The following is a 26,792-nucleotide window of genomic DNA, read 5'->3' as shown; positions in this document are numbered from 1 at the left end:
GGAAGGTTGGGGGATCCACGCAAGTCATACCTCCCTGTAAGCCCCCAGGTGTCTAGTTTTCAGAAATGTGTGGGTTTGGTAAGTTTCCCTAGGTGGCCGCTGAGCACCGGGCCAAAAACCCAAGTGACCCCCCTTGCAAAACCAGGTCGTTTTGAGATAGGCAATTTTGATGTCGCCTCACTACGTTTTGGGCCCTTGCCTGTCGCGGGTACTTGGGCCTCCCACACAAGTGAGGCACCATTTTTACCGGGAGACCCGGGGGAACGCTGGGAGGTGGGAAATTTGAGTGAGCCCGGTGATGCCACAACTTTCCCACACAAAAATGTGTGAAGAAAGTGATTTTTTCAGCTAAAATTGAGGTTTGCAGGGGATTCTGGGTAAGGAAACGTTGGGGGATCCACGCAAGCCATACCTCCCTGGAAGCCCCTGGGTGTCTAGTTTTCAGAAATGTACGGGTTTGGTAGGTTTCCCTAGATGGCTGCCGAGCACCGGGCCAAAAACCCAGGTGACCCCCCTTGCAAAACCAGGTGGTTTTGAGATAGGCAATTTTGATGTCACCTCACTATGATTTGGGTCCTTGCCTGTCGCGGGTACTTGGGCCTCCCACACAAGTGAGGCACCATTTTTACCGGGGGACCCAGGGGAACACTGGGAGGTGGGAAATTTGAGGGAGCCCGGTGATGCCACAACTTTCCCACACAAAAATGTGTGAAAAAAGTGATTTTTTTCAGCTAAAATTGAGGTTTGCAGGGGATTCTGGGTAAGGGAAGGTTGGGGGATCCACGCAAGTCATACCTCCCTGTAAGCCCCCAGGTGTCTAGTTTTCAGAAATGTGTGGGTTTGGTAGGTTTCCCTAGGTGGCCGCCGAGCACCGGGCAAAAACCCAAGTGACCCCCCTTGCAAAACCAGGTTGTTTTGAGATAGGCAATTTTTATGTCGCCTCGCTACGTTTTGGGTCCTTGCCTGTCGCGGGTACTTGGGCCTCCCACACGAGTGAGGCACTGTTTTTATCGGGAGACCCGGGGGAACGCTGGGTGGTAGGAAATTTGTGTCAGCCCGGTGATGCCACAACTTTCCCACACAAAAATGTGTGAAAAAGGTGATTTTTTCAGCTAAATTTGAGGTTTGCAGGGTATTCTGGGTAAGGAAACGTTGGGGGATCCACGCAAGCCATACCTCCCTGGAATCCCCCGGGTGTCTAGTTTTCAGAAATGTGTGGGTTTGGTAGGTTTCCCTAGGTGGCCGCCGAGCACCGGGCAAAAACCCAAGTGACCCCCCTTGCAAAACCAGGTTGTTTTGAGATAGGCAATTTTTATGTCGCCTCGCTACGTTTTGGGTCCTTGCCTGTCGCGGGTACTTGGGCCTCCCACACGAGTGAGTCACCGTTTTTATCGGGAGACCCGGGGGAACGGTGGGTGGTAGGAAATTTGTGTCAGCCCGGTGATGCCACAACTTTCCCACACAAAAATATGTGAAAAAGGTGATTTTTTTCAGCTAAATTTGAGGTTTGCAGGGCATTCTGGGTAAGGAAACGTTGGGGGATCCATGCAAGCCATACCTCCCTGGAATCCCCCGGGTGTCTAGTTTTCAGAAATGTGAGGGTTTGGTAGGTTTTCCATAGGTGGCCACCGAGCACCGGGACAAAAACCCAAGTTACCCCCTTGCAAAACCAGGTTGTTTGGAGATAGGCAATTTTCATGTCGCCTCACTTTCTTTTGGGCCCTTGCCTGTCACGGGTACTTGGGCCTCCCACACGAGTGAGGCACCGTTTTTATCGGGAGACCCGGGGGAACACTGGGTGGTAGGAAATTTGTGTCAGCCTGGTGATGCCACAACTTTCCCACACAAAAATGTGTGCAAAATATGATTTTTTCAGCTAAATTTGAGGTTTGCAGGGCATTCTGGGTAAGGAAACATTGGGGGATCCACGCAAGCCATACCTCCCTGGAATCCCCCGGGTGTCTAGTTTTCAGAAATGTGAGGGTTTGGTAGGTTTCCCTAGGTGACCGCCGAGCACCGGGCCAAAAACCCAAGTGACCCTCCTTGCAAAACCAGTTCGTTTGGAGATAGACAATTTTCATGTCGCCTCACTACGTTTTGGGCCCTTGGCTGTCGCAGGTACTTGGGCCTCCCACAGGAGTGAGGCACCGTTTTTATCGGGAGACCCGGAGGAACGCTGGGTGGTAGGAAATTTGTGTCAGCCCGGGTAAGGAAACGTTGGGGGATCCACGCAAGCCATACCTCCCTGGAATCCCCTAGGTGTCTAGTTTTCAGAAATGTGTGGGTTTGGTAGGTTTCCCTAGATAGCCGCCAAGCCCGGGGCCAAAAACTCATGGGACCCCCTTTGCAAAACCAGGTTGTTTTGTGATAGGTAATTTTGATGTCTCCTCAATTGGTTTTGGGCCCTTGCCTGACGCGGACACTAGGCCTACCCACGCAAGTGAGGTACCATTTTTCTCTTAAGACTTTGGGGAACGCGGGGTGGCTGGAAATTTGTGGATCCACTCAGATTCCGGAACTTTCCACCACAGAAATGTGGGGAAAATTTGTTTTTTTGACAATTTTTTAGGTTTGCAAGGGATTCTGGGTAACAGACTCTGGTGGGAGGCAGTCAAGTCACCCCATCCTGGATTCCCCTTGGTGTCTAGTTTTCAAAAATGTATAGGTTTGCTAGGTTTCCCAAGGTGCCCGCAGAGCTAGGGTTCAAAAACTACAGCTAGACATTTTGCCAAAAAAGGGTCATTTTTCACTGCGAAATTGAGGTGTGACCACGTTGCGTTTTGCTCCGTTTCCTGTCGCGGGCACTAGTCCGACCCACACAAGTGAGGTACCGTTTTTCTCGTAAGACTTTGGGGAACGTGGGGTGGGTGGAAATTTGTGGATCCACACAGATTCCGGAACTTTCCACCACAGAAATGTGAGGAAAATGTGTTTTTTTTAACAATTTTTTAGGTTTGCAAGGGATTCTGGGTAACAGACCCTAGTGGGAGGCAGTCAAGTCACCCCATCCTGGATTCCCCTGGGTGTCTAGTTTTCAAAAATGTATAGGTTTGCTAGGTTTCCCAAGGTGCCCGCAGAGCTAGGGTTCAAAAACTAGAGCTAGGCACTTTGCCAAAAAAGGGTAAATTTTCACTGCGATATTGAGTTGTGACCACGTTGCGTTTTGCGCCATTTCCTGTCGCGGGCACTATGCCTACCCACACAAGTGAGGTACCATTTTTATCGGGAGACTTAGGGTAATTCAGGTTTGTAAAGGAACTGTTATTATCTATTGACTTTCGATGCATTTCTGCCTTCCAAATGAAAGATATTGTGTAAAGAAGAAGTCATTCTAAAAAATGACTGATAATTCTCATGCTAGTATGAGTATTCCCAATTTCAGAAATGTGCAAATATCTATTGTTTCTAAACTCTATATTTTGTTCACATTTCAGAAATACATAGATGTCTTTCATACCGATTTTTCCATTTACACATTTTTACAGAATAATTACTATATACCCGGTACATAATAAAAAACCATTGCAAGTTGCTGCTCAGTTTTTGGCTCTGGGTTCGTCGTGTTCTTGGTGAACCTACAAGTCCTATATATCTCCACAACCAGTAATGTCCAGCGGATGTAATGGTATATTGCTTTCAAACGACTGTCATAATTAGACGAAGTTACAGCTGAAAACGTTGACACAAAATGCTGTTTTTTTCAACTAATTTTCAATTTATCCTATATTTAACTGTTAGTTTCTATAGGAAAACCTTGATGGATCTACACAAATGACCCCTTGCTGAATTCAGAATTGTGTCTTCTTTTTGAAAATGTATAGCTTTCTAGGATCCATTATTGCTTTTGTACCCATTTCTGCCATTAACTGGAAGGAGGTCAAAAGCACAAAAAATAGCAAAAATAGGCTATGTCCCAGAAAAATGCCAAAACTGTGTAAAAAATGTTGGGTTTCTGACAAAAGTCTGGTATCCCCGAAAAGCTGGGAAAATGGTGATTTCAACCCCACAAACCCTTTTTTGATAAAATTTGCAGGGAAAAACCCAGATGCTTTCATTTGCAGCCCGTTTTTCAAATTTTTTTGAAAAAAAACAAAATTTTGCTGTTTTTGGCTCATTTCTGTAACCCCTCTAGGAGAATCCACAAACCCTGAGTACCTTTAGAATCCCCATGATGTTGGAAGAAAAGGACGCAAATTTGGCGTGGATACCTAATGTGGTCAAAAAGTTACAGGGGCCTAAGCGCACACTACCCCAAATAGCCAAAAAAAAGGCTTGGCACAGGAGGGGGAAAAGGCCTGGCAGCGAAAGGGTTAAAGCTGTCCTGCGAGGGGACTACATAGCCATCTTGACGGCCAGTAACGTGGAACGCAGTCGCAAACGGGCTGAGCTCACTCAGAGGGTGGCTGAACTGGAGCAGATGCACCAGCGCACAGGCGCAGCCAGAGCATGGCGAAGGTTATGCGTGGAGCGTAAGCAGCTAGCGGCACTAGACCAAGATAGAGCCGAGTATGTGGCTCTTCGGCTGCGCCAGTCCTTTTACGTTGGCGGCGATAAATGCGGTCGTCTACTGGCCCATAAGTTGCGAGCGACCCGGCAACACCAAGGAGTGCACACCATTTGCCGGGGCCCGGGGGGAGACCTCAAGTCAGACGATGAGGCGATTGCAGAAGCCTTCCGGTATTTCTATGCAACTCTTTACTCGAGCGACTCCCTGGACCCACTCCACTGCTCCGCCTATCTGGAGACCGTGCGGATACCGGCGCTTACCCCAGCGCAAGCGGACTACCTTGATAGGGATATAGGTACGGAGGAGGTCATTGCAGCAATCTTGCGCCTAAAATTAGGCAAATCGCCTGGTCCGGATGGTTATTCAGCAGGCTTCTACAAAACCTTTTGTGCGCAGCTGGCTCCCATTGCTGAGAGACCTGTTTAATACCTTCTCGCAGGATGGCGCCATCCCGGTGGAGATGCTAGAGGCCTCAGTCGTGGTCATCCCCAAGCCTGGGAAAGATGCGACTTTTTGTGGTGCGTACAGGCCGATCTCCCTACTCAATATCGATCTTAAATTGTACACCAGCATCCTCGCAACCCGACTTAGGCCATATATACCCCAACTCGTGGAACCGGATCAGGCAGGATTCATACCACAGTGGCAAACGAGTGATAACACCAAGAGACTCCTCCACCTCATTGAAAAAGCGTTGCGTACGGCCGGGGAATACATGTTATTGGCCATAGACGCGGAGACAGGGTAGACTGGCCATATTTCGATCAGGTGTTGCGGCGGTTTGGCTTGGGGGAGAAGCTGCGCACACTGAAGAAATAAAATAAGACAAAGACCACTTCCCGGTTCTGTCCCCACGTGCACTTCCCTATTCTTTCTGTTCTGAAAAACAATCCTATATGGCATCCATTTTAGGTACAGCCTCCATTTCTGAATTCATTTCAGCTTGCTCAGGGTTAGCCAGTTCACGGATTTCAAGCTGCATCTAGTTCGTTCAGTCAGCTACATCCCTAAAAGGCAGATCTATACAGTATTTATATATTTAGCATCCATTCAAGTATATTTACCGACATTCTGTCCAGCCTGCCCCTGTGAGCCTGTGAGCCCATCCACATTTCTTTAACGTACACATTCCTTTCCCCTGGCGAGGCCCGAGTATATCAGGTCTCTAAGCCCTGGGAAGATAATGAATGGGCCTCCGAGCTAAAAGGAGACAGGAACTGATCCCAGACTCGCAGTATACAGATAAGGGTCCCTGTGACCTTGTTCAGGCTCAGGAAGCTGTCAAGGCAACATAAACCATATTCGTTTGTTTTAGATAAGGTTACTTTCCGTCCTTGTACAGGAATGTGACGTGACGATCATCTCTCTTCAGACAACGAAGGATTTCCTGCACTGTGTTTTTTTTACTATATAAAGGAGGGGTCCACTCAGAATGTGTGCAGAAAATGTATATTTATTGTACTCTGTGAATAAAACTTCAGACCACTCCTGATCCTTGCATGGTGATGGAGTTTGTTCTCCCTTAACCCGGGTTACTGAATAAAGGCCCATTTTAACTCTTACACCACGGACTCCTCAGTTCATTATTCCATTTATATTGATATTTCATAGAAATTCAGATCTGGTAATTAATTAATTTACCACAACACGGATCCTGAATTGTTATCAGCTGCCCATGGCCCCAGTCCGGGTGAATGGGCAGACCTCTTCCCGGTTCCCCATTAGCAGAGGTATGAGACAGGGATGCCCCCTCTCCCCCCTCCTTTTTGCGCTATACATGGAACCGTTAGCACTCCGGATCAGGCATCACCCCCTTATATCGGGCATCAAATTCGGCGGAGATGTACACACCATCAGTCTCTACGCAGGCGATGTTCTATTGTTTCTCACCGATCCGATCCAGTCGCTTAGAGTGCTTTTCATCGAACTTCATAGTTTTGGGCATGCTTCCGGTTTTAAAATCAATATGGAAAAGTCGACGGCACTTAATATCTCCCTTACCCAACACACGTTGGCTAGTCTACAGAAGGAGCACTCGATACAGTGGGCGGCCTCCACGGTCCCCTACTTGGGAGTGCAATTAGGCCCTAACATACGAGATACAGTCACCACTAATTATAATCGGCTCCAGACGCACATCCGCAGTGAACTGGGTCAATGGAAGCATCACACCCTCTCTTGGTTAGGCAGAATCGCGGCCACCAAAATGACCATCTTTTCTCAGATCCTGTATCTATTTCAGACGCTCCCTCTTCGCCCTCCGACTGGCTGGATTCAGCAAACGCAGACGGATCTTGCGCAGTTTATCTGGCAGGGCCGCAAGCCCAGATTCAAGCATGCAATAGCAATCCTACCACCCGAGCGAGGAGGAGTCGGGGTTCCCGATCTGCAGCTTTACTTCTAGGCCTCACAACTCCGCTACCTTGTAGAGTGGAGTCGTTTGGAGTCCGAGAAGCATTGGTTGTTCCAAGACCAAGCGGTAGCGGCAACGACCCTGCAGGGTGTCCCCTTTCTGCGTAAGGCGCATAGGCCACCGAATCTCTATGCTTCCTATTTCACCGGTACGATCTTGGAGGCGTGGGACCGTACCACCGTCGCACATGCTCTGACAACCTTCCCCTCCCCCTTAACACCACTCTTTAACAATCCAGAATTCCAGCCTGGCATGGCGACTAAGGCCTTTGCACAATGGCGGCCTTCTCCGTGTAGATGCCTTGGGCATCTATTTGACACAGACGGCATTCTTCCCTTCCCACAAATTCGTACAGACTATGGCCTTCCAGAGACCGAGAGGCTCCCACACATACAGCTTCGACACTGGGTCCTGCAACCCCAAGTGAAACCTGGTGCCCAGCGCTCCCTCACTGCTTTTGAGAAATGGCTTATTAGTAGATCGTCAGATAAAAAGCTTATCTCTGATCTTTACAAGCACCTCCTGACTACTAACACACACACGTACAATGCGGGCCGGACACGCTGGGAACGCGAGATTGGCAGATCTCTCACTCATAAGGAATGGGATAACATCTACTACAGGGCCCGGCATTCAGCACATCACGCAGGCCTTACTGAGACGGTGACTAAGGTGGTTACTTACTGGTACTACACACCAGAGCGTCTTCACCGTTTTGACCCCTGCCAGAGTGCTCTCTGTTGGAGGGGTTGTGGAGAGGTAGGCACCTTAGAGCATCTATTGTGGGTTGTGAGCACATTCAGCCGTACTGGGCCCAAATATTGGACGAAATAGATACTCATCTGGACACACAACTCCCGCGCTTCCCTGCCTACATACTTTTGGGCCTACCAAATCCGTTGATGTACCCTCTCAAATCCCAACGGGGGCGCCTGATCGCCATAGCCCTGGGAGCGGCCACACAGAACATACTGGCGCACTGGCGCTCCCCCTCGCCCCCGCCTTGCTCTGGATGGTTGCACAGACTGTGGATGGTATTGGGGATGGAGAAGCTTACTCTCACTCTGGCAGGCAGAGGGTCTGAATTCCCGGAGCTCTGGCGTCCCTTCCTCACACTCCTCAGAACCGAATTCAGGGAACTAACATGCCCCTGCTATCTTAGACTGCTGCGTCTGGTAGATACACAGATTCCACAGAAGGCCCTCCCACGCAGATCCACTAGGCTGAGATGATCCGCTGTGGTCTGAGGTTCTTCTTCCCTATCCCGTGGGTTTATAGTTGATGGATGAAAGGGGAGGGTTGGGGGTGGAGGGTGGACACGTTTGGGGAACTTTCGGGTTTATGCTTTAGACGGGTCTCCTTCTATTCCCTCTTATATTTTGTTTCTTAATTTGTTCTCTTTAGTAACCACGCTCCATGCTTCTTACCTTGGTAATTCGATTAGTAGCGGCACTTATGTCTGTTATACATTGTATTCAGGAGCCGTGGTCTGGCTTCTTTTTTCTATGTTTGATATGAAAATTAATAAAGGATTTAAACCATAAAGATAGAAAGAGAGGGAGTGTGTATGTGTGCGCGCGTATGTGCCTGCTTGTGTGTGTGCGCGCGTACGCTTATATGTTTGTGTCTGTTTGTGTGTGTCTAATATATCATTGTGCATGAATGACCCTTTTGCCCCAAGAAAGCAGTATTTTCGTTAATTATGTGCTGAACATGAACAATCAGATTGCCTAAACCTTATTCCCTTCTGCCACCATTTTCTCAGTTTTATATTGTACCAATGTATCAGAAAAAGACAAAAAAAAGGTGACGTCTTTGCCATTCATCCATTCGTTTGTCCATCAATCCATTCATCCATCCAAGTCAGCTGCCTCCATTATAATTAATGTCCTAGGCAGGTGGCAGGTGGGGTACCTCAGGGGTCACACCTGTCCCCACTGCTTATCAGTATAGATGCCAAAACCTAGCCGCAACATAGCTCACCCATTGTAGATTTCCACATATAACGTGATGACACCCAAATAATAGTTTGATTGTTCAAAGTCTAAAATAAACCTGATATTGATGAGAACACAGAAGAGCAATCCTTTGAACAGGTTCGGGACTGAATGGATGCACTTTTTAAACCTTAAACAAACTCGAAGCTGAATTTCTCATGATTAAATCTGACACTTCCCAGACAAAGACTTAGCTGTCCATTATTTAGGGATGAACATAAAAGACGTTACCTAAGGGCAAAGAGAAAACTGGAGGAGTCACATTTGATTTCAAAATGTTCTTGGTTTGTAAGGTTAACTGGTGAGTACAATGAGACCCTCTGCATTGATCTACCAATGGAGGACCAAGAAAGGGGTCTTAATTACATATAGAAAACATATAACAGATCCTTCTCCGGGATGGCTCCCAGAATCTGGAATGCCTTACCTCCTGAAACCAGACTTAACCCCTCCACTGCTTCTTTCAAAATGGAGGTAAAATCGATACTCATGGCCAAATTCACTTAACTATGGACTATAGACACCTGGGTTCCATTCACATCCGTGTCCCTAGCAAGATGGTCATAATAGACCATCTAAGCAACTAGACTTTTTGTTTTTCCTTAGGTTGATTATTGCTTTGCCTACACAAGATGTTCTGTGTATGCGCTACGTGTACTATCTATTTGTTGGATTGTAACCTTTACTGATTGTATAGCGCTCTGATATCCGTTTAGGATCTTGTTCGCGCTCTATAAAACTTTCTAAATAAAATAAAATAAAATAAACACCAGCTATCAACATTTTGAGAAACATACTCTGGCTACCTGCATGAAGCTAAATACAACTTAAAACGTTGATCTTGGTGCACAATCCAAATGCAGCACAGCCCCAGAATATGCGAGTAACCACAAGGAGCAATATAACTCGAAAATGCATTAAAATCAAGTGGCAACATTCTTTCTAAAAGATCATAAAATATAGAGGACAAAAGTAGGAGTAACTAATAGATTGCTCCAATACAGGAAGGTGGCTAAGGCCCATTTCTCAAGATGAGACCTGATGCAAGAGTAAACAGAAAGCAAATGAACTTTGCACTGTTTGCACCAGTGCAAAGTTTCTCTACCATAGCCCAGTAACTTTCATTTCAGAATGAAAGGGAGTAACTGAGGCAAAAACTATTATTTGGCTACAAAATAATTGACTACACACCCTTTACTGCTATGACTGTAATACTAGCAATGGGCACAGGGTATTAATAGAATGCCATGAAAGTGAAGTTTTAGAGCTGAAAATTGCTTTACTGATGACATAACAGCAAGTGAAGTGCATGTTCCCGTGATATACCAATCTCTGTACTCCACCTATCTCGGTAAGATCCTGAAACAAACTGATAAGGCTAAAAATGGAAAAAAAGCATATGGGAGCAGGCTTAGTATGAAGTCACACAACTCATCGCAACAAGACAACTTGCAGCACAGCTTTGCGTCACCGGTAGGGAGCAGAAATGTACCAATATCTACTAAGATATGATGATTTCTTCTCTCTCTTTGCACTGGTGCACTGTGCTGCCTAGCACCTATGCAGGCAGCCTAGAGCCATGATGCAAGGATGCCTGTTTACAGCCAGGATTGTTACTTTGCATGAAGGCACACCTTCCTGAACAAAAACAATCCTTAAAGGCAATTTGCTCTTTCTACATGAAATAAAAAGGCGAGATAAAGATATTTCTCCTTGTTATGCCTCACTTGGAGAAGGGTACCATTTTGATGCAATCCTTGGTCTACTGAATTTAGTAAATATGGAATTGCATCAAAATTCATGGGTGGATGCTTGGTAACGCATATGCTCCACCCGTGGACTGCCTTCTCAATGACGAGTTACTAACTGCAGTAATGTGAAAAAGATGGCTTTGAGTGGCTTAGTAAATCCACCTTAAGAGCTTGCATGGTACAAGGGCAACTCACACACTGAGCAAATCTGCCTCTGAGTGCTTTTTGGCTCCTCTGCTAGGCTCTATGGGACCAAATGGAAAAGTGTTAAATAGCAAATATTCTTCTTCTGCAACACGTGCATAAACCTCCCTATTGAAGAATGTGTTCAGTGATCTGTTACTCCCCACAAAACTGGCTAGTGGAAATATAGTTTCCCACAATTTAATTATGGGTGTGCGAAATATGTGTTATTTGCTTTTGTGTAATTACATGAAATTATGTTAAATTCCTTTTAATTCTGCAAAATGCAAATCAGTCATTTCACGCTATATTTTAGTGGGAAATGTGCCAATGTGTTAAATTAAAACAAATGAAATAAAAATAAAAGCAATGAGAACGACAGTCACTCTCATTCTGGTCTTCCAGTACTTGTTCCCATGCTGTTTCCTGTGCGTGTTCCCATGGAAATGGCTCATTTGTGGTAAATGTTTACCGAAAATGGTGAAAATTACATGCAGTGGCATACTGATGTAGTTTTGGGAATTCCATCTAGCGAATGTAAAGTGAAATACGGCGGAATAATTTACATTTTGCGCTAGTCTAGATTTAATGTGGTGGCAGGCATGGCTCGCGGGTCGTGAGGCGGGCAGGTGGTGCGGAGGGAGGGGTCACACACATTTTGAAAAAATCATTCAAAACAAAAATAAATAAACTTACCATTGCGCCAGGTCCCACATCTCCACTCCTGCTCTTTTTCAACGAAAGCACAGCCAGGCCTCATTGACCAAGCACAGAGCTGCAATGCAGAAAACATCAATCAATCAATCACGGTTTGTTAAGCGCAACTACACCCGAAGGGTTTCAAGGCACTTTGGAGGAGGGGCGCAGCTCCCGGATGTTCACAGCTATTCATCGAAGAGCAAGGCCTTGAGGTCCTTCATGAACTTGGAGAGTGTTGGTGTCTGTTGGAGTGGAGAGGGAGGGTGTTCCATGTCTTGGCCTCGAGGAAGGAGAAGGAACAGCCTCCTGCTCCGGTCTTCCTGATGCGCAACACTGTAGCAAGGGAGAGTTGGGCTGAGTGGAGGGATCATTGGGGTGCATGGAAAGAAAGGTGGTGGTTCAGGTTGGCAGGTCCGGTGTTGTGGAGGGTTTTGTGGGCATGGGTGAGGAGCTTGATGGTGATTCTCTTATCGATGGGGAGCCAATGCAGTGTCCGCTTGTGTTGGGTGATGTGGCTGTAGTGTGGTAGGTTGAGGAGTTGTCTGGTGGAGGCGCTCTGGATGACCTGGAGTTTGTGGGTGATTTTTTTGTTGATTCCAGCGTAGAGTGCGTTGCCGTAGTCCAGTCTGCTGCTGATGAGGGCATGGTTGACGAATTTCCAGTGTTCAAGGGGAATCCAGTTGAAGGTCTTTCATAGGAGACGGAGGGTGTGGAAGAAGACGGCGTTGATTTGGTGGTGCATTTTGCTTTCGGAGTCCAGGATGATTCCTACGTTGCATGGGTGGTCAGTGGGGAAGGGTGGGTTCCTGAGGGCAGGGGGCCACCAGGTAACATTCCAGTCTTCTTGGAGTGGCCCATGATGAGTACTTCGGTTTTGTCTGCGTTTAGTTGTAGGCAGCTAATCTTCATCCACCTGGTGACTGCTTCCATTCCTTCTTGAAAGTTGTGTTTGGAGAAGTTGGGTTCGTTGGCTAGAGAGAGGATGAGTTGAGTGTTATTTGCATAGGGTACAATGTTGAGTCGGAATGGTATTATCATTTTATGTTTCCTCTTCTCGCACAGCTTCGAAGCAGATGGGAGATGCTCCTCTGCCATAGCGGTAGAGCTGCCACTGTGCGTTATCTTTACATACCTAAAATGATTAGTGAAATTGTTTAATTCTAAAATGTGTGTTTTTTACTCACTTATTTTGAATAGGAGGAAACCAGTAGCTCTGACATGTACATGAATTCCTATGTGTACTATTTCAAGGATCCAACCAGTGTTCCTGGATCCTTTATCGATGCCATTGACTGGTCCCAGTCATTTGAAGTGCAAGGTGAGACAGTATTATTTTTATATACATCCTTGTTTTGGATTTTAGCTATATCTGAGACACCATTTACATATGTCTGTATTTTGATCTCATTGCGTGTTTAAAGTTTAGGATGTCTACTAGTGGAGTTGTGAATGCTGTGGAAGTTTCTACAGCATGTGTTGATATTGGTGAATGTGATGTCAATGTCAATGTACACCATAATATTTGTACACATAACAATGTAAATACTGATAAATACGATGTTGATGTATGTCATGACAAATGTACTCATAACAATGAGAATGTCGGTAAATGCGATAACAATGGCCGCATGTTGTATGTACATGTAATAACAAACTCGTATCACTGCTCTCGAATCCAGACAGGATAACTTCCCCATCAACCCTGAGTCAGAAATACATGGACAGACAGGCCCGAGACCCAAACCCAAGCATTCCAATTGATAGGTTATAAATGGGGTTACATTTAGCCCGAAGTCAAATGTGCAAACAGGGAAAACTCAGATTGATCCCACGGATATACCGCTACACCATACAAGGTGCAAAGAGATTGACCCCAAAAAAACATGTTTGACCAAAGGCACGCATTCCCGAAATTCCACAAAGTCAGATGCCACATGTAGGTTGGAACCCTCAGCCAATCAGAACACTGCATGTACTCTACACGCAGTGATCACATGCTTCCCATGCAGTACATCTGGACACGTACACACTGGCCCACATTGGGTCTCCACAAAGTCGAGAACCCCCTATGCACCAGTATCAGATGGTTGAATTCATGGTTTATGACAAGGCCCAGATTTACGTGCTCTACAAGAATGTGTAATCGGTTTATTGTACTTCAAAAACTGTATAATGCAGGCGAACACCTCTGTACATTGAGACAATCTTCAGACACAACTCTGTTACTGCTCTCTCAGCTGCTGAGTTTAATTAAACCAACATGTTCCTGTTTTGCCAAACGCCTTTTGTCTTTAAATTCTTTCAAGGTTAATTATATCCGTGCAACACATTCAATATATATGTTATGGCCCAATGACTTAGTCAAATCATCCTGTTACTGTAGGTCCATTAAGGATATTACAAACCTTTAGGAAAGAACCTTTAACATGTCATGGAGTTGCAACTCATTTTTGTTGTTTTGACGATGACAATACTTGCAATTAATCCATATAAGATCCCATACAAGAGTAGAACAATCAACATGTTAGGTTGGGTGTGACTTTAAAAAGTGTATGCCAACGTTCAGTGTCAATAGTGCATGCCCACTTTGAGTGTCAATAGTGCATGCCCACTTGTAGTGTTTAAAAAGTGATTGTCCACTTTCAGTGTCTCAGTAAATCACAGTGACACAAAAGGCCAGGTTTATTAAGGAGCCTGGTGGAGTTTACATCACACAAGGTGACGCAACACAACACAGTTCCCTAATTCAGATTTACAAAGCCACACAAAGAAATGCAACACAACGTAGCTACTTGTGCTGAGTTATGTTGCAGGTCGAGCTGGGCCGCATTGCATGGGTGAAACATGGCATTCCTGTGCACCCACCCATACATCTGACGCAATTTCAGATTTGCAAGTTTTGAAACCTGGGATTGTGTAAACTGGTATGCCTACCTGGTGATCATTTCTTTCTCCTTGTTTTTGCATTTACTATGTGTGATGCTTTCCTCGTAACATAGAAAGACGAAAAGGTATCCTTGAATTTTTTTTGTGCAAGTAGTTATCTCCAGGGTGCCTGCATATGCACTAGGAAGAACACAGTTCAGATGAAGGAGAGCACAGAAATGCTTTATATTTTGGTAAAGATGGAGATTTCCTGCTCACTCCCTTTCACACAATGCAGTACAGGAAGTTCTCTTGCTGTGCCTCGTTGCGGAAAATATCAATAAATGTGCCCCAAAATCTACTAAGGGGTGCTGCCTTCAAGGTATGCAACATCACTGAGCTTTGGGACTAAAATATGACTTAGCATGGTAAAGAATATTTACTTTACCTCCAATATTATTACACTGAAGCATCTGCTCTGCATGTGTTTGTTTGTGTGTTTGTTTAAACAATTGGTTTAGCTTGCAAAATGTGTGAAAGAGGAGATGTACTTTCTGCTGCTTTGATTGAGGATTGACCAGCCACCTGACATCCAATCTAATACAAAACTATACCTTCAGATAGTGGACATATTGCATCCAGGACTGATTGCTTCTCATCCTAAGTGTATTATGTACACACCAGACTTGGGCCCTCCCTTGCTTCGCTTGGGCCCTCATTTAACCCGGTGTAGATTGGCTGCAAAGCAGCTGGGAAAACAGAGACACCAACCTCTGCTGAATCAGTCGGAGCCCGTTTTCAGTTTAAAGTAACAATGTTTGCTGATCCGGTACACCATTATGACATGGCGCAGTTTTTTGCATTTAGAAAAAAGAAAAAAAGGCTGTCCTTGAAGCTCTCTTTACTTTTTTTTCTAAGTGGGTGAGTATATGGTTTTATTTTCCAAAATGCTACAACCATGAACAGCACAGCAGGTGAGGGAAAACAGATGTCGATGCTGTAGCCAAATCCCTAAATAGGGCAGGCCATTTGTCGCCATGTTTTCATCAGTTGTCCATTGCAAAGGGCGTTTCCAACGATGGGAGATACAATCCTTGGCCCCCCCAACATGTAAATGAGGCAGGAGAACCGAGGTGTTAGCTCAGTCCGCATCTGCTCATTGTTGGAGATGCCTTGTTACCACCAGCCTCATGCGGAGCTCCTAAGTCAATATCAGACACAGCAGAAACAATGCCAGACTGTCTCCTCTTGATGTGCCTGAGAGTGTCTACCAAAGACACAACAGCAGAAGAATAGGGCTGGTCTGACTGTTGTCACCAATTCTGGGATAGCGTTGGCGCTGGGAAAAGGAGGGCCCTCACCCACACGATTGCACTTTCCCACAACTTGACTGGTGGAAGTCGAAACAGGCTACAACCATCAGGCAGTGGGAGTGAGGGCTTCTTGTATTGTAAATGATTTGCCTGGGAGTATTGCTTCTGATGCCAGAGAGAAACTAAGACGATCCAAGATATATCAATCACGTCTATTTAATTCTTGGTTTTCTTGGGTGGATGCTAATGAGAATTATAGGTGATGAATAAGTGTTAATATTATCCTGCCATGTAAATGGTACAACATATTTCAGCTGCTTCAAAAAGCATGTTTGGCCTATGGCTTTTGTAAAGACCTGTAAGGGCTCGTAGCTATGCCGATGTGTAAAACCAAACATTATATGTGATATTATTGCATGGTTATTAACCACCAATCTGTGGACATGGTATGGTCAGTGGGAATTAGTTTCCCGACGTCACCAATATTTCCAAGGTTACGCGAATTGCTCTTAACACTGGGAGAATGAAAGAGTGTGGCCATGTAGTCGCAAGTTGAGGCAATACCGCCTGTTGATGCTCTCTCATCCCATCGTCTCATTGAGAGTGAACGCCTGCATATGTATTGTATGTTGGTTTGTGAACCTGGACATGCTTCTTGTTTCTCGCTTGAGTAAAGAGACCAAGTGATATCATTTGGCTAATCAGAAGATATATGCTTCAAAATTGTTACACTTGGACACAACAATTGATTCTATTTCACAAATTGACAGTACTGGTATGCCCTTTTGTGATGGACCTCAGGCTTTGTCAGAATGCATCACAGCTGAGATTATAAAAATATATTCCACAGAGCACAGTTTTGAAAGTTGAGCACTGATTGCAAGATCTGTGCTGACAAAACAGTGTCACTATCTGTTTATTGAAGATATCTGTAGAGTTTGGTGTTGCCCCACATCAGCTCCCAGGATTCAGGAGACCACTTCCTTCATCCTTTCCTACTCTCTCATGCCCATGGCATCTTTATTGTATTGCCCTGTGATCCCTCCAACATTCTGCAACAATGATGTCTACTTACTGATCAAGAATATCCTGCAATTAAAACTCCGCTCTGCACGTCCTAACACCACCTTCATTCTCCATCCATGATCCCGATTTACCAATGACCCCGCCACATTTTTGCGAAAGCCTTGGTCACGGGTCAAAAACGAGCTTTGTGATAGAGCCATTTACAAAATGGCCTCAAGTCAGTACCCCATGTGACAAGGCAATAATTTAAAACAAGTTAACTAATATGTTATTTGCCTCCTGCTTGAATTAAAATTCATTTGAATATGCTCCTAAACTATCTGGGCATTTAGGATTCTTTAACATTGTTTATGACGAATAATACACAATTCCAAATGCTTCAGTAATGGTATTTATGTACATATTTCAGTAAGTGATCAATGTTCTTTTCATCAGGTGGCCCAAACCATAGAATTACAATAGATCCTGCAATTATTACGCGATGCAAGTAACAGGAGCATGTGATATGCATGAAATAACTGCAGGTGATAACAATATTGATGTACATTCGAGAAATATTTCAATACATATGGCTCTTAGCATCACACTGTGTATTTATGACAGAATCAGAACATAGAATACATGAGTATTGACCGGACTATAATGCTACATGCTAGTGTAGCCATTACTGCCTGACTAATTGTGTTCTAGGGATACATGTTAATTCCTGGTGGGGCATTAAATGTCAATAAATATACAGAATAAAGGCTCAGCTGAGTTTTGCCTGGTTCTGGAAACAATCAATTACCTGGTCGTTTGCTGAACATTAAAACATAGCATTTAACGTTGCACTTAAATTTCTTGTTTAAATTAATACTTTCTTGAGTGGCAAAAAATAAGAATATAGTTTAGTTCCAACAAAAAACCTGCAAAAAATCAGAGTACATTTTTTCTGTGTGTGTGTGTGTGTGTGTGTGTGCGCGTGTGTGTTGGATTGTCTGTAGTTCTTCGGATGGATCCAATATCTGGCCACTCCTGGGCACTGAGACTTCATTATCCCCCAGACCACTACAAGTTATAGCTGCCACTGTGTGTACTAATGGATAATCTCGAAAGCGGTGTTGCAGTCAAACACTAGAGCTGACCATGTGTGGAGAGACTACCTACACCCGTCTTACTGGATATAACACATGGATATGACACCTGCCTAGTGTGCTTCATCAACCACATGTGTCTGGTTCAGGAGGTTGGACTGGATTTGGAGGGTTTCTATTGCAAAATTGAGGAGTGAGGCCGGGGATGCACCGCTGCTGAATACTTATGATCACCAACATACTTCACCTCATCTGATTATTTAACTATTCATTTTGATTCTTTGATTCCTATGTACTTCTGTTCATTTTTTAAATATTCATGAGCTCTGACCTGTTAGGGAGAGAGGTTATTTTCCCGGAGTGCGCTGTATTCCACCTCCTTGACTGGTATAGCATATTGAATGGCACATATTGCTGAAGCATTGGTTACAGTGGATACCTCCTCTGACCCTTTACTCCCTGCTTATCTGATTACCACTTCATCGGCTACTCTATCCCAGTTCGTTTCTTACACTCTGCTCTGTGCGCTGGATCTCAGTGGGGAATACATTTGCAGAGGTGGACACTACTTTCTGAGGGGCATATCAGCAACAACCGGCGATAATTATCGCTAAGCGCACTTAGTGCTAGGATAATTATCGCTGGCTAGCGTAGATTTTTATCGCTGAGATAGCGTGCTATCAGCAACGCTTATCTCAAAAGCGATAAAAATCATCACGCTAACTGCCTAACGTGAGATTATCGCTGAAAACCCAGAGATAATCTCACGCAATGTTGCGTTAGCTTGATGATAGGGACTCACAAACTTAGCCATGATATCCTCCCTCCATAGGATATCATGGCTAAGTCGGTCCTGAAGCAGGCGTAAGGAAAGTAGCCATAACAGGGGTTATCGCTACTTTTCTTGCTGCTATGCTTCATAGCGTGGGGCTTCCTGTCATATCAAGTCAAGAACGCCCACTTTACATCTCATTAGAGATGCAAAGCTGGGCGTTAGGAATTCCTACGCTAACGCAAGTTTTCACACGTTACCGTGAGCTTGCTAATTAGGCGGTAAAATTATCGCTGCTTTTCGGCCGAAAACGGCCGCAAAAGCGGCGATAATTCTATCGCCTCGCCTTGCTGATATGCCCCTGAGTAGGGCAACATAATTTAGTAAAAGAAGTACTGCTGCACTCATCACAAATCTGGGAGGGTGAACCTTAGAAACAAAAAAGTATGGATCTTAGTATTTCAGTCTGCCATTCAAGGAGCCTGTACATGTAGCAGCATTATTACTCGATGTAAAGGTGAGGCGACAGGGAATGTCAAGGCATTTGACTGAAGCATAGGTCACAATAGGTGTGCTAGATAAAATAGTAGCCCGGTAGCAGAGATGTCCCTATAGTAAAGCTTTGGGAACAGGAAAAACGGTTAATAAAATTAAAATAAAGGTAAACATATTTATGCTTGATAATCAAGTACATTAATTTCATATATTAATTTCAAAAGTGGTCCTACATTTGAAAATGAAACATTAATACATTAATTTATATTAAACACCTATGTATTTAGAAAATACTACAACAAATTCAAATTATTTTGAATTTTGATGTCATTGAGCACAGAATATATTAATTGTACTGAATTTATGACACTCCTAATGTTCCTGTTTCAAACTGCTAACATATGAGTATCTCTTTGCAAACTATTCAACCTCTTCTTTCTGCTATTCCTCTTCCTGCCCTTCATTCTTCCTTCATGCAACCTGTTCACTACTTTTCATTTCTAGTGTTTTAATCTAGTGTCTTCTCTAATTTTGTTACACGTTTTGTGATTATACCTCTGCACCTATGTCATCCTGACTTTGAAATCTCAATATGAACCCTCCATCATAAAATATTTGTATAAAATATTCCCTCTTGAGCTCTCATGACAACACCACCTGACTTCAGTGTACTCCCATCTGCAGGGCTCCAGTGCTTCTTGGGAGAGATACTCTTCAATGCGGCGCGCTTAAGACACACAAGGACTGAAATGACAACACTGATCACCTTCTACCAGGACAAACAAACATACTTTCCTACACCAAGCCCAAGGTGAGCAGCATTTACTTGAATACAAGAAAAGTATGATATTGCATTATTTCAGAAAATGGCATTTTAGAGGTTTTTTTGTGAAGAAAAATATTTATCAACTATAATGCAGCCAAAATGTAGATAAGATAAATCGGGAAAGTGAGCCACAGTCCGCACATATGACATGCCAAATAGCCGGTTGTGAATTAAATAAATAAATGTGATTTTCTTGCATAACTGTTTAACCAAGCTGCTTGATTATAGGAAAATTGTTATCTCCATGTGCCTCATTTGTATATAGCATATATATATATATATGTAGATGTGCACAGTGTAAAATGTTACCTATTATTATGATATACTATATTGAATGTGTAGAGTGCCCCTCCTCTACCATCACAATGGATATTAATCTCTGCTCATCTGCATATATGGTTTAGGCCTCCCTACTGTTGCTCAGGTTGGACTGGGAATAATAAATATGGTCCCTCCAAAGGCCAACACATTCCCTACTGTCTCTTGTGTTTTAGTGGGGATGGCAAATCTGACCCCTCCAGAGTCCACCACTTTCCCTCCTGTTTATCAGGTTGAGTGGGAATAGTAAACCTGACTCCTACAATGTTCAACAGTTTCCCTACTGTTGGTCAGGTTGGAGTGAAAGTAGCAAATGTGATCCCTTCAAAGTTTAACACTTTCCCTGATGTTGCTTAGTTTGGAGTGAGGACTGTTAATCTGATCCCTCCAAGTCTACATTTTTTTTATCTGCATTCTTTCAGAAAATTCATATTTATTTTTTGTGATTCAATTGTTTTTTAGTTTACATTTCTTAATTAATTATACACTTTGGGGGGTTATATTGTAATCAATTTATTGTGTATGTTTCCAAACTAATTTCAATATTCAGTGTTGTTATTATTTCTTATTATTAGTATTCATATTTGAGTACTCAAGTTTATTTAATAATTGTGTTATGTTTATTTTTCACATTTATTTTAAAATATATATTTATATGTTATATTTGTAAGTTGTAAAATGTATTTATATATGTTGGAATTGGCCCTTCCTGCAGCGTCACCCCAAACTTTTTGCCTTCCTCCTCCCCTTTTTGCTGGATTCATTTTTAGTGGCCCTAGGACTCTGGGCACTTTTCCCCACTGCTAACCAATACTAAAGAGCATGTGCTCTCCTTTCTAAATATAGTAGCATTGGCTTGTCCACAATTGGCATATTTAATTTACCTGTAAGTCCCTTATCTGAAAGAGACTTCTAGCTGCAGATTCCTTACCTGTAATCTTCCAAGCGTCAGGTTGGATCCGGAAGATTTTTCTTAGCAGTATACCTGAACACCGGTAGGTGGAATCGGTTGACCCACCGTGATGTCGTATGTCGTCAAGTTCATCGTCATGACATCTGCATCTTCTATATATATATGCCATCTCGGTTCTATGATGTCAGTTCGTTTCTTTCTGCGCCAGTCAGTGTAGATCTGTCAAAGAGAGCTACCCCCTGTAATGTTTTGACAGCCTTTTTTTTGCCTTTTTGTCAAATCTTTTTTCAGTGTGTAGGCTGTCCAAGAAGACCTCAGGGTTTGAACCGTGTGGCTCTTGTCACCGAGCCATTTTGGCAAGGGACCCCCACCTCATGGGCCTTTGGTGCCTGGAGCATGACCACAACTTGAAGTCTTGCTCTAACTGCCTGTCCATGTCACCAAAAGCTTTGAGGCAGCAGTCCCTAAAGCTGCTTGCAGCCCGGCATCAGGTGCCTTGGAGAACTTGTGGTTTTGGTCAAGAGGAAGCTCCGAGCACCACTCCGGGGGTTCCAGGTCTTTGTCCTCCCATTTGAAATCTTCAAGAGGGTTAGGTAAAAAGCATCATAAGAAGCACAAGAAGTTGAAGCATGCTTTGACTTCGCCCCGTTCGTCACTTGACAAGACGGAGGATTCTCAGCATTCGAGGCCCTACTCCGCTGAGCGAATGCCTCGTCGGCAGTGCATTTCACTCCCTTTCTGGGGATGGGAGTGACTCCTGCTCAGTTGAAAGTAGTCTATGATGCCATGTGTGCCGTATTTGGGCAACCTGACCATGCCAGTGCACCTTCAAACCCCGCAGGCTCAGCAGAAGGAGCTCCTCTGGGTTCTGCGCTGGCAGCTGCGACCCCTGTGCCCAAGGCTCCTCATGGATCCGTTCCCAGATCCAGACTGGTGTTGGTTCCACCCTTTCAATCTTCCCCTGAACCTGTGTCCCATGCCCTCGATGTTGCCGGTGCCCACCAGCAGCGCCAGCCCCGTTCTTATCCCCGACAACACAGGGACAGTCAGGCATCCACTGACGCTGAGACTGGCGCCGACAGGGCCTTCCGGCTCTATGTCGTATCCTCAGCCTTATTCCGAGGGCATACGATTGGAGGAAGGTTAGGAGGGAATGCAGGACCCTTTGGAAGTCCCACATGACACTGAAGAGAATGGGCTGGTATGTGAAACTGGTCACTCCAGTGACTTGGATACCTCCCCAGAGCATGGCATGCTTTCCCCTCCTAACCTGGGTATGGAGGTGGAATCTTCATTTGCCATGGTGGTACGTAGGGCTGCAGAGGTCTTGGACCTGCAGCTTCCTACCGTGGCAGTCAAGACAAATGTCTACAGTCTGTTGTCACTACCTCGGAACCCTTGCTGCAATTTAATAAGGCCTTGACCAATGTTGGTATGGGGATTTGGTCCAAACCCAGCACTGGGACAACTGTGAGTAGAACCCTCAACCGCCGCCATCGACCTGCATCTTGTGACTCAGCTTTCATCACCTCCCAACCAACCCCTGAGAGCTTCATGGTCCAAAACTCTACTTCCGGTGGCGTGTTCCCTTCCATATTCCCGAATAGGGAATCCAAGAGGCTGTTTAGCTTCAGAAGTGAAATGTTTTCTTACACCAGCCCAGCATTGCGGTCAATAAACACTGCATGGCTGTAGGATGTGGTTGCACAAGTGTTGCCACAAGACCCTGATGAGGCCCGGGCTGTTGTCTCTCAAGGTGTTGTAGACTGGAGAGATGCAGCAAAGTTCACTATACACTGTGGCCTTAACACAAGAAGCTCAGTGGGCAGAGCAATTTCCTCGGTGGTGGCAGTTAGACACCACTCTTGATTAAGAACGTCTGACTTCTTGGAGGATAGCCAAGCCAACCTGATGGACATGCCCTTTGATGCCTCTCGTCTCTTTAGAGACAGGGCAGATGCAGTGCTAAAGCTCTTAAAGGAGTCGAGGGCTATGGCCAAGTCCTTGGGCCTCTCCATATAATCCCATCCTGTATCCGCCTTTTTCCCTCCTTTCGTGCCCATAGAAGGGGTTTCCAACTGCACCAGCCATATCCCAGCCAGGGGGTCACGCAAGTTAAACAACCTCTGCATGGCCATGGGCGCGCTTTGCCCATACCCAGTCGGTCTGGTGGGCAGACGTCAGGTCAGACCACAATCTCCTCTCCCTCGGCCACTTCCAAACCTTCCTAGTCTGATCCTCCCAGACAATGGGCATCCAGTTGGTGGCAGGATATGCCATCACCTCCACCACTGGGGGAACATCACCTCCAACAGGTGGGTTGTGCAAGTAGTCCAAAAGGGCTACTCCCTCCCTTTCGAGACTACCCTTTCCTCCATGCCTCCAACATATAATCAGCTGATGGAGGATCACCTTACTTTGTTTCAAGAGGAAGTCAAGACTCTCTTGGCCAAGGGAGCTATAGAGCGGATTCCGGGGTCAAAAGTAGGCTGTGGTTGCTATTCCAACTACTTCCTGGTCCTCAAAAAAAGGACATCGGCCTCCATCCGATCCTCAATCTCAGAACCCTCAACTACTTTCTCAAAAAAAGAAGTTCAAGCTCATTCTGGCTCAGGTTCCTCCTGCCCTGGACCCGGTAGACAACATAGTAGCATTGGACTTGCAGGATGCCTATTTCCATATCCCCATCATGCCTGCCCATTGCCGCTACCTGCGGCTTATGGAAGGCCACAAGCACTTTCACTTTACCGTGCTCTCTTTTGGCCTCACTAGTGCCCCTTGGGTGTTAACAAAGGTGATGGCAGTGGTCGCTGCTCATCTGTGCAGATCAGGGGTTCCAGTCTTCCCCCAACCTCGATCACTGGCTGTTACAGACAGGTTCGCCCCAGGCTGTCATCTCCCACCTCCACACTACGGTGAACCTCCTGCATTTCCAGAGGTTCATTATCAATGTGCCAAAGCCACACCTGACTCCCTCCCAGATTCTACCTTTCATCAGAACTGTACACGGTGCAGTTTCGGGCCTATCCTCTCGAGCGGCAAGTTCAGGATATTCAGGCTACGAAACCAATGTTTCAGTCTCTATCGTGGATTTTGGTGAGAATGACTCTGAGACTGTTGGGCCCCTTGGCCACCTGTTTCCTGCTGAGGACTCATGCCAGATGGCACAGGCAGGCTCTGCAGTGGGACCTGAAGTTCCAGTGGGCACAGCATCAGGGAAATCTCATCAACCTGGTCCAGATTTCGAAAAGAACTGCAAAAGATCTGCAGTGGTATTTGACAAACCACAATTGGGTCAGAGGCAGACACCTCTCCCTTCCCCCACCAGATCTCACAGTAGTGACTGATGCAATACTTTTGGGATGGGGCAGCCATCTGGGGAGGTGGAGATCAGAGGACTCTGGTCTCCGGTGGAAGCAGGGCTCCATATCAACTTTTTGGAGCTCTGTGCCTTCTGATTGGCACTGAAAGTCTTCTTACCATCCCATAAGGGAAGGCTTGTTCATGTGTTCATGGACAATACCACCCCCATGTGGTACTGCAACAAACAGGGCTGGTGGGGTCATGGAGCCTCTGTCAAGAGGCCCTTCTCCTTTGGACTTGGCTCAAACAGCAGGGCACATCCCTGGTGGTTCAACACCTGGCCAGTTCCTTGAACACCTGGTCAGACAAACTCAACTGTTGGTGCCTAGCAGGTCATGACTGGCCTCTCCATCCGGAGATGGCACAAGGACTCTTTCATCGGTGCCAAGAACGTGCAAGGTCATCAGTTATTGTGCATTAAAGTTTCAAAGGCAGCTCTCGTTCGGCGACGCTTTTCATCTCGAGTGTAGCTCCGATCTCCTTTCTGGCTTTCCGCCCATACCACTCCCGTCCATAGTGCTCAAGAAAACTTGGAGAGACTAGGCACAAGTCATTCTTTTGGCTCCGGACAGGGCACGGAGAGTTTAGTATCCTGAGCTTCAGCAGATGAGCATCAATTCTCTGATCAGGCTGCCCCTTCGAGAGGATCTTCTGTCACAGCAGCAGGGGAGGGTCCGCCACTCAAACCTGTTAACCCTCCACCTTGTTGGATGGAAATTGAGTGGCGACAGTTGATAGCATCCAACCTTCCACCTGAAGTGTGCAAAGGTATTTTGAAAGCCAGGTGTCCCTCCACTAAGTCGGTATATGCCTGCTGATGGCAATAACTTTGCTAATATTGTACAACATGGTCTATCTACCCTTTGTCTGCCTTCCTCTCTGACATTCATCTTTTCATTCTGTGCTAGCCCAGCAGGGCTCAGCTCTGGGCACTCTAAGGGATTATCTTTTGTCCCTGTCTGCCTTTTTACGGTTACCAGACCAACCGTCCCTATTTAAGTGCCCTATTGTACATAGATTTCAGTAGGGGCTTACACATTTGTTTCTGCCTTCACTTTTCAACATGCCGCAGTGGGACCTTAACGTGGCCCTCACTTATCTGATGTGTGAAATATTTGAGCCACTGAACAATTGTCCCCTCCAGCAGCTCATCATTAGGACAGCCTTTATAGTGGCAATAACCTCTGTCAGGAGGGTGAGCGAGTTGAAGACGCTTTTCTATCAGCCTCCTTACCATACAGTCTTTCCAGACACGGTAGTGCTTTCCACAAGGGTTTCTTTTTTGCCTAAAGTTCTGTCAAATTTTCACCAATGGCAATTTGTCACCTTGCCCACCTTCTCTGCTCCTCTGCATCCTTCTATGGAAGAGGAACGTCTCAACCGTCTGGACCCAAAAAGAGCAATATCGTTCTACCTTCATTGGACAAAAGAGTTCCTGGTGGTGTGTGATACATTGGAGCAAAGAAGGGATGTGCTGTACAGAAGAGGACCATCTCACGATGGGTTATCCTCTATAATAAAATATGTTATGCTTTGACAAAGATACAGCCGCCTGAATAAGGCTTCAGAGATCATCCCACCAAAGCTAAGGCAGCTACCAAGGCTCTCCAGCATGGTGTCCCAGTTCTTGACATCTGCCAGGTGGCTACATGGCCATCCCTGCACAAGTTTGCCAAGCATTATTTCCTGGACAATCAGGTCCATAGGAAGGGCCTCTTTGGTCATTTGGTCCTACAGACGGTTTAAAACCTTTCTTTCCTTGGGCATCTGTGCACAGGTTAAGGTACCTGCGGCTAGTTGTCTCTATCAGATGGACTTGTTACTTACCTTCGGTAATGCCTTATCTAGTAGCGACATGATCTAGAGGATAAATATTACCTACTCGGTGTTGCCAGTAGGTAGTAATAGTTGGTGTGGAGCCTCCTTAGGAAGACCATTTTTTAATCTGCCAATAATGAATCCTCACAAGTTTGTCAAATCTAGTACGCTGATCACTTCAGCAGATGTCTTGAAAGTTTTGGGCTGATCCGTCAAGCAGGGGCTGAGAAAAAGGGAGGGTCCCAAAATGAGTTTTCCCCATCTTAATTGTTAATTTCCATTGGACCTTTAGACACGGATACAGCCTGAGCTGCTGAATGGAATTTTCAAAAAATTAGGTCCAGGGAAGTGCCTTTTTTGTACCTTGTTGTAAATCCATTCAACAGTTCCTGAGTTACTTGAAGACATTTATAATTCTAGATATAGGATATTGTGCTGAGATCTGTTTGGGTGCCAACAC

At 45.3% G+C, this 26,792-nt stretch overlaps 1 protein-coding gene across 5 annotated transcripts in view; it reads left to right on the top strand.

Annotated features, from left to right (window-relative positions):
- Positions 1-26,792, top strand: part of LOC146853751 (glycine N-acyltransferase-like protein 3) — a 194,842-nt gene that overhangs the window by 146,188 nt on the left and 21,862 nt on the right. For all 5 annotated transcript variants that reach the window (XM_085650388.1, XM_085650390.1, XM_085650389.1 and 2 more), the window contains 2 exons: positions 12,748-12,868; positions 19,779-19,905. In XM_085650388.1, the coding sequence (XP_085506514.1) occupies positions 12,748-12,868; positions 19,779-19,905 (248 nt within the window). The remainder of the gene's footprint in view (positions 1-12,747; positions 12,869-19,778; positions 19,906-26,792) is intronic.

This window comes from Triturus cristatus, chromosome 4_1 (assembly GCF_964204655.1).
Source record: "Triturus cristatus chromosome 4_1, aTriCri1.1, whole genome shotgun sequence".
Classification (NCBI taxonomy): Eukaryota; Metazoa; Chordata; class Amphibia; order Caudata; family Salamandridae; genus Triturus; species Triturus cristatus.
The sequence above is the reverse complement of the archived record's forward strand: the minus strand, read 5'-3'. Positions and strand labels throughout refer to the sequence as shown.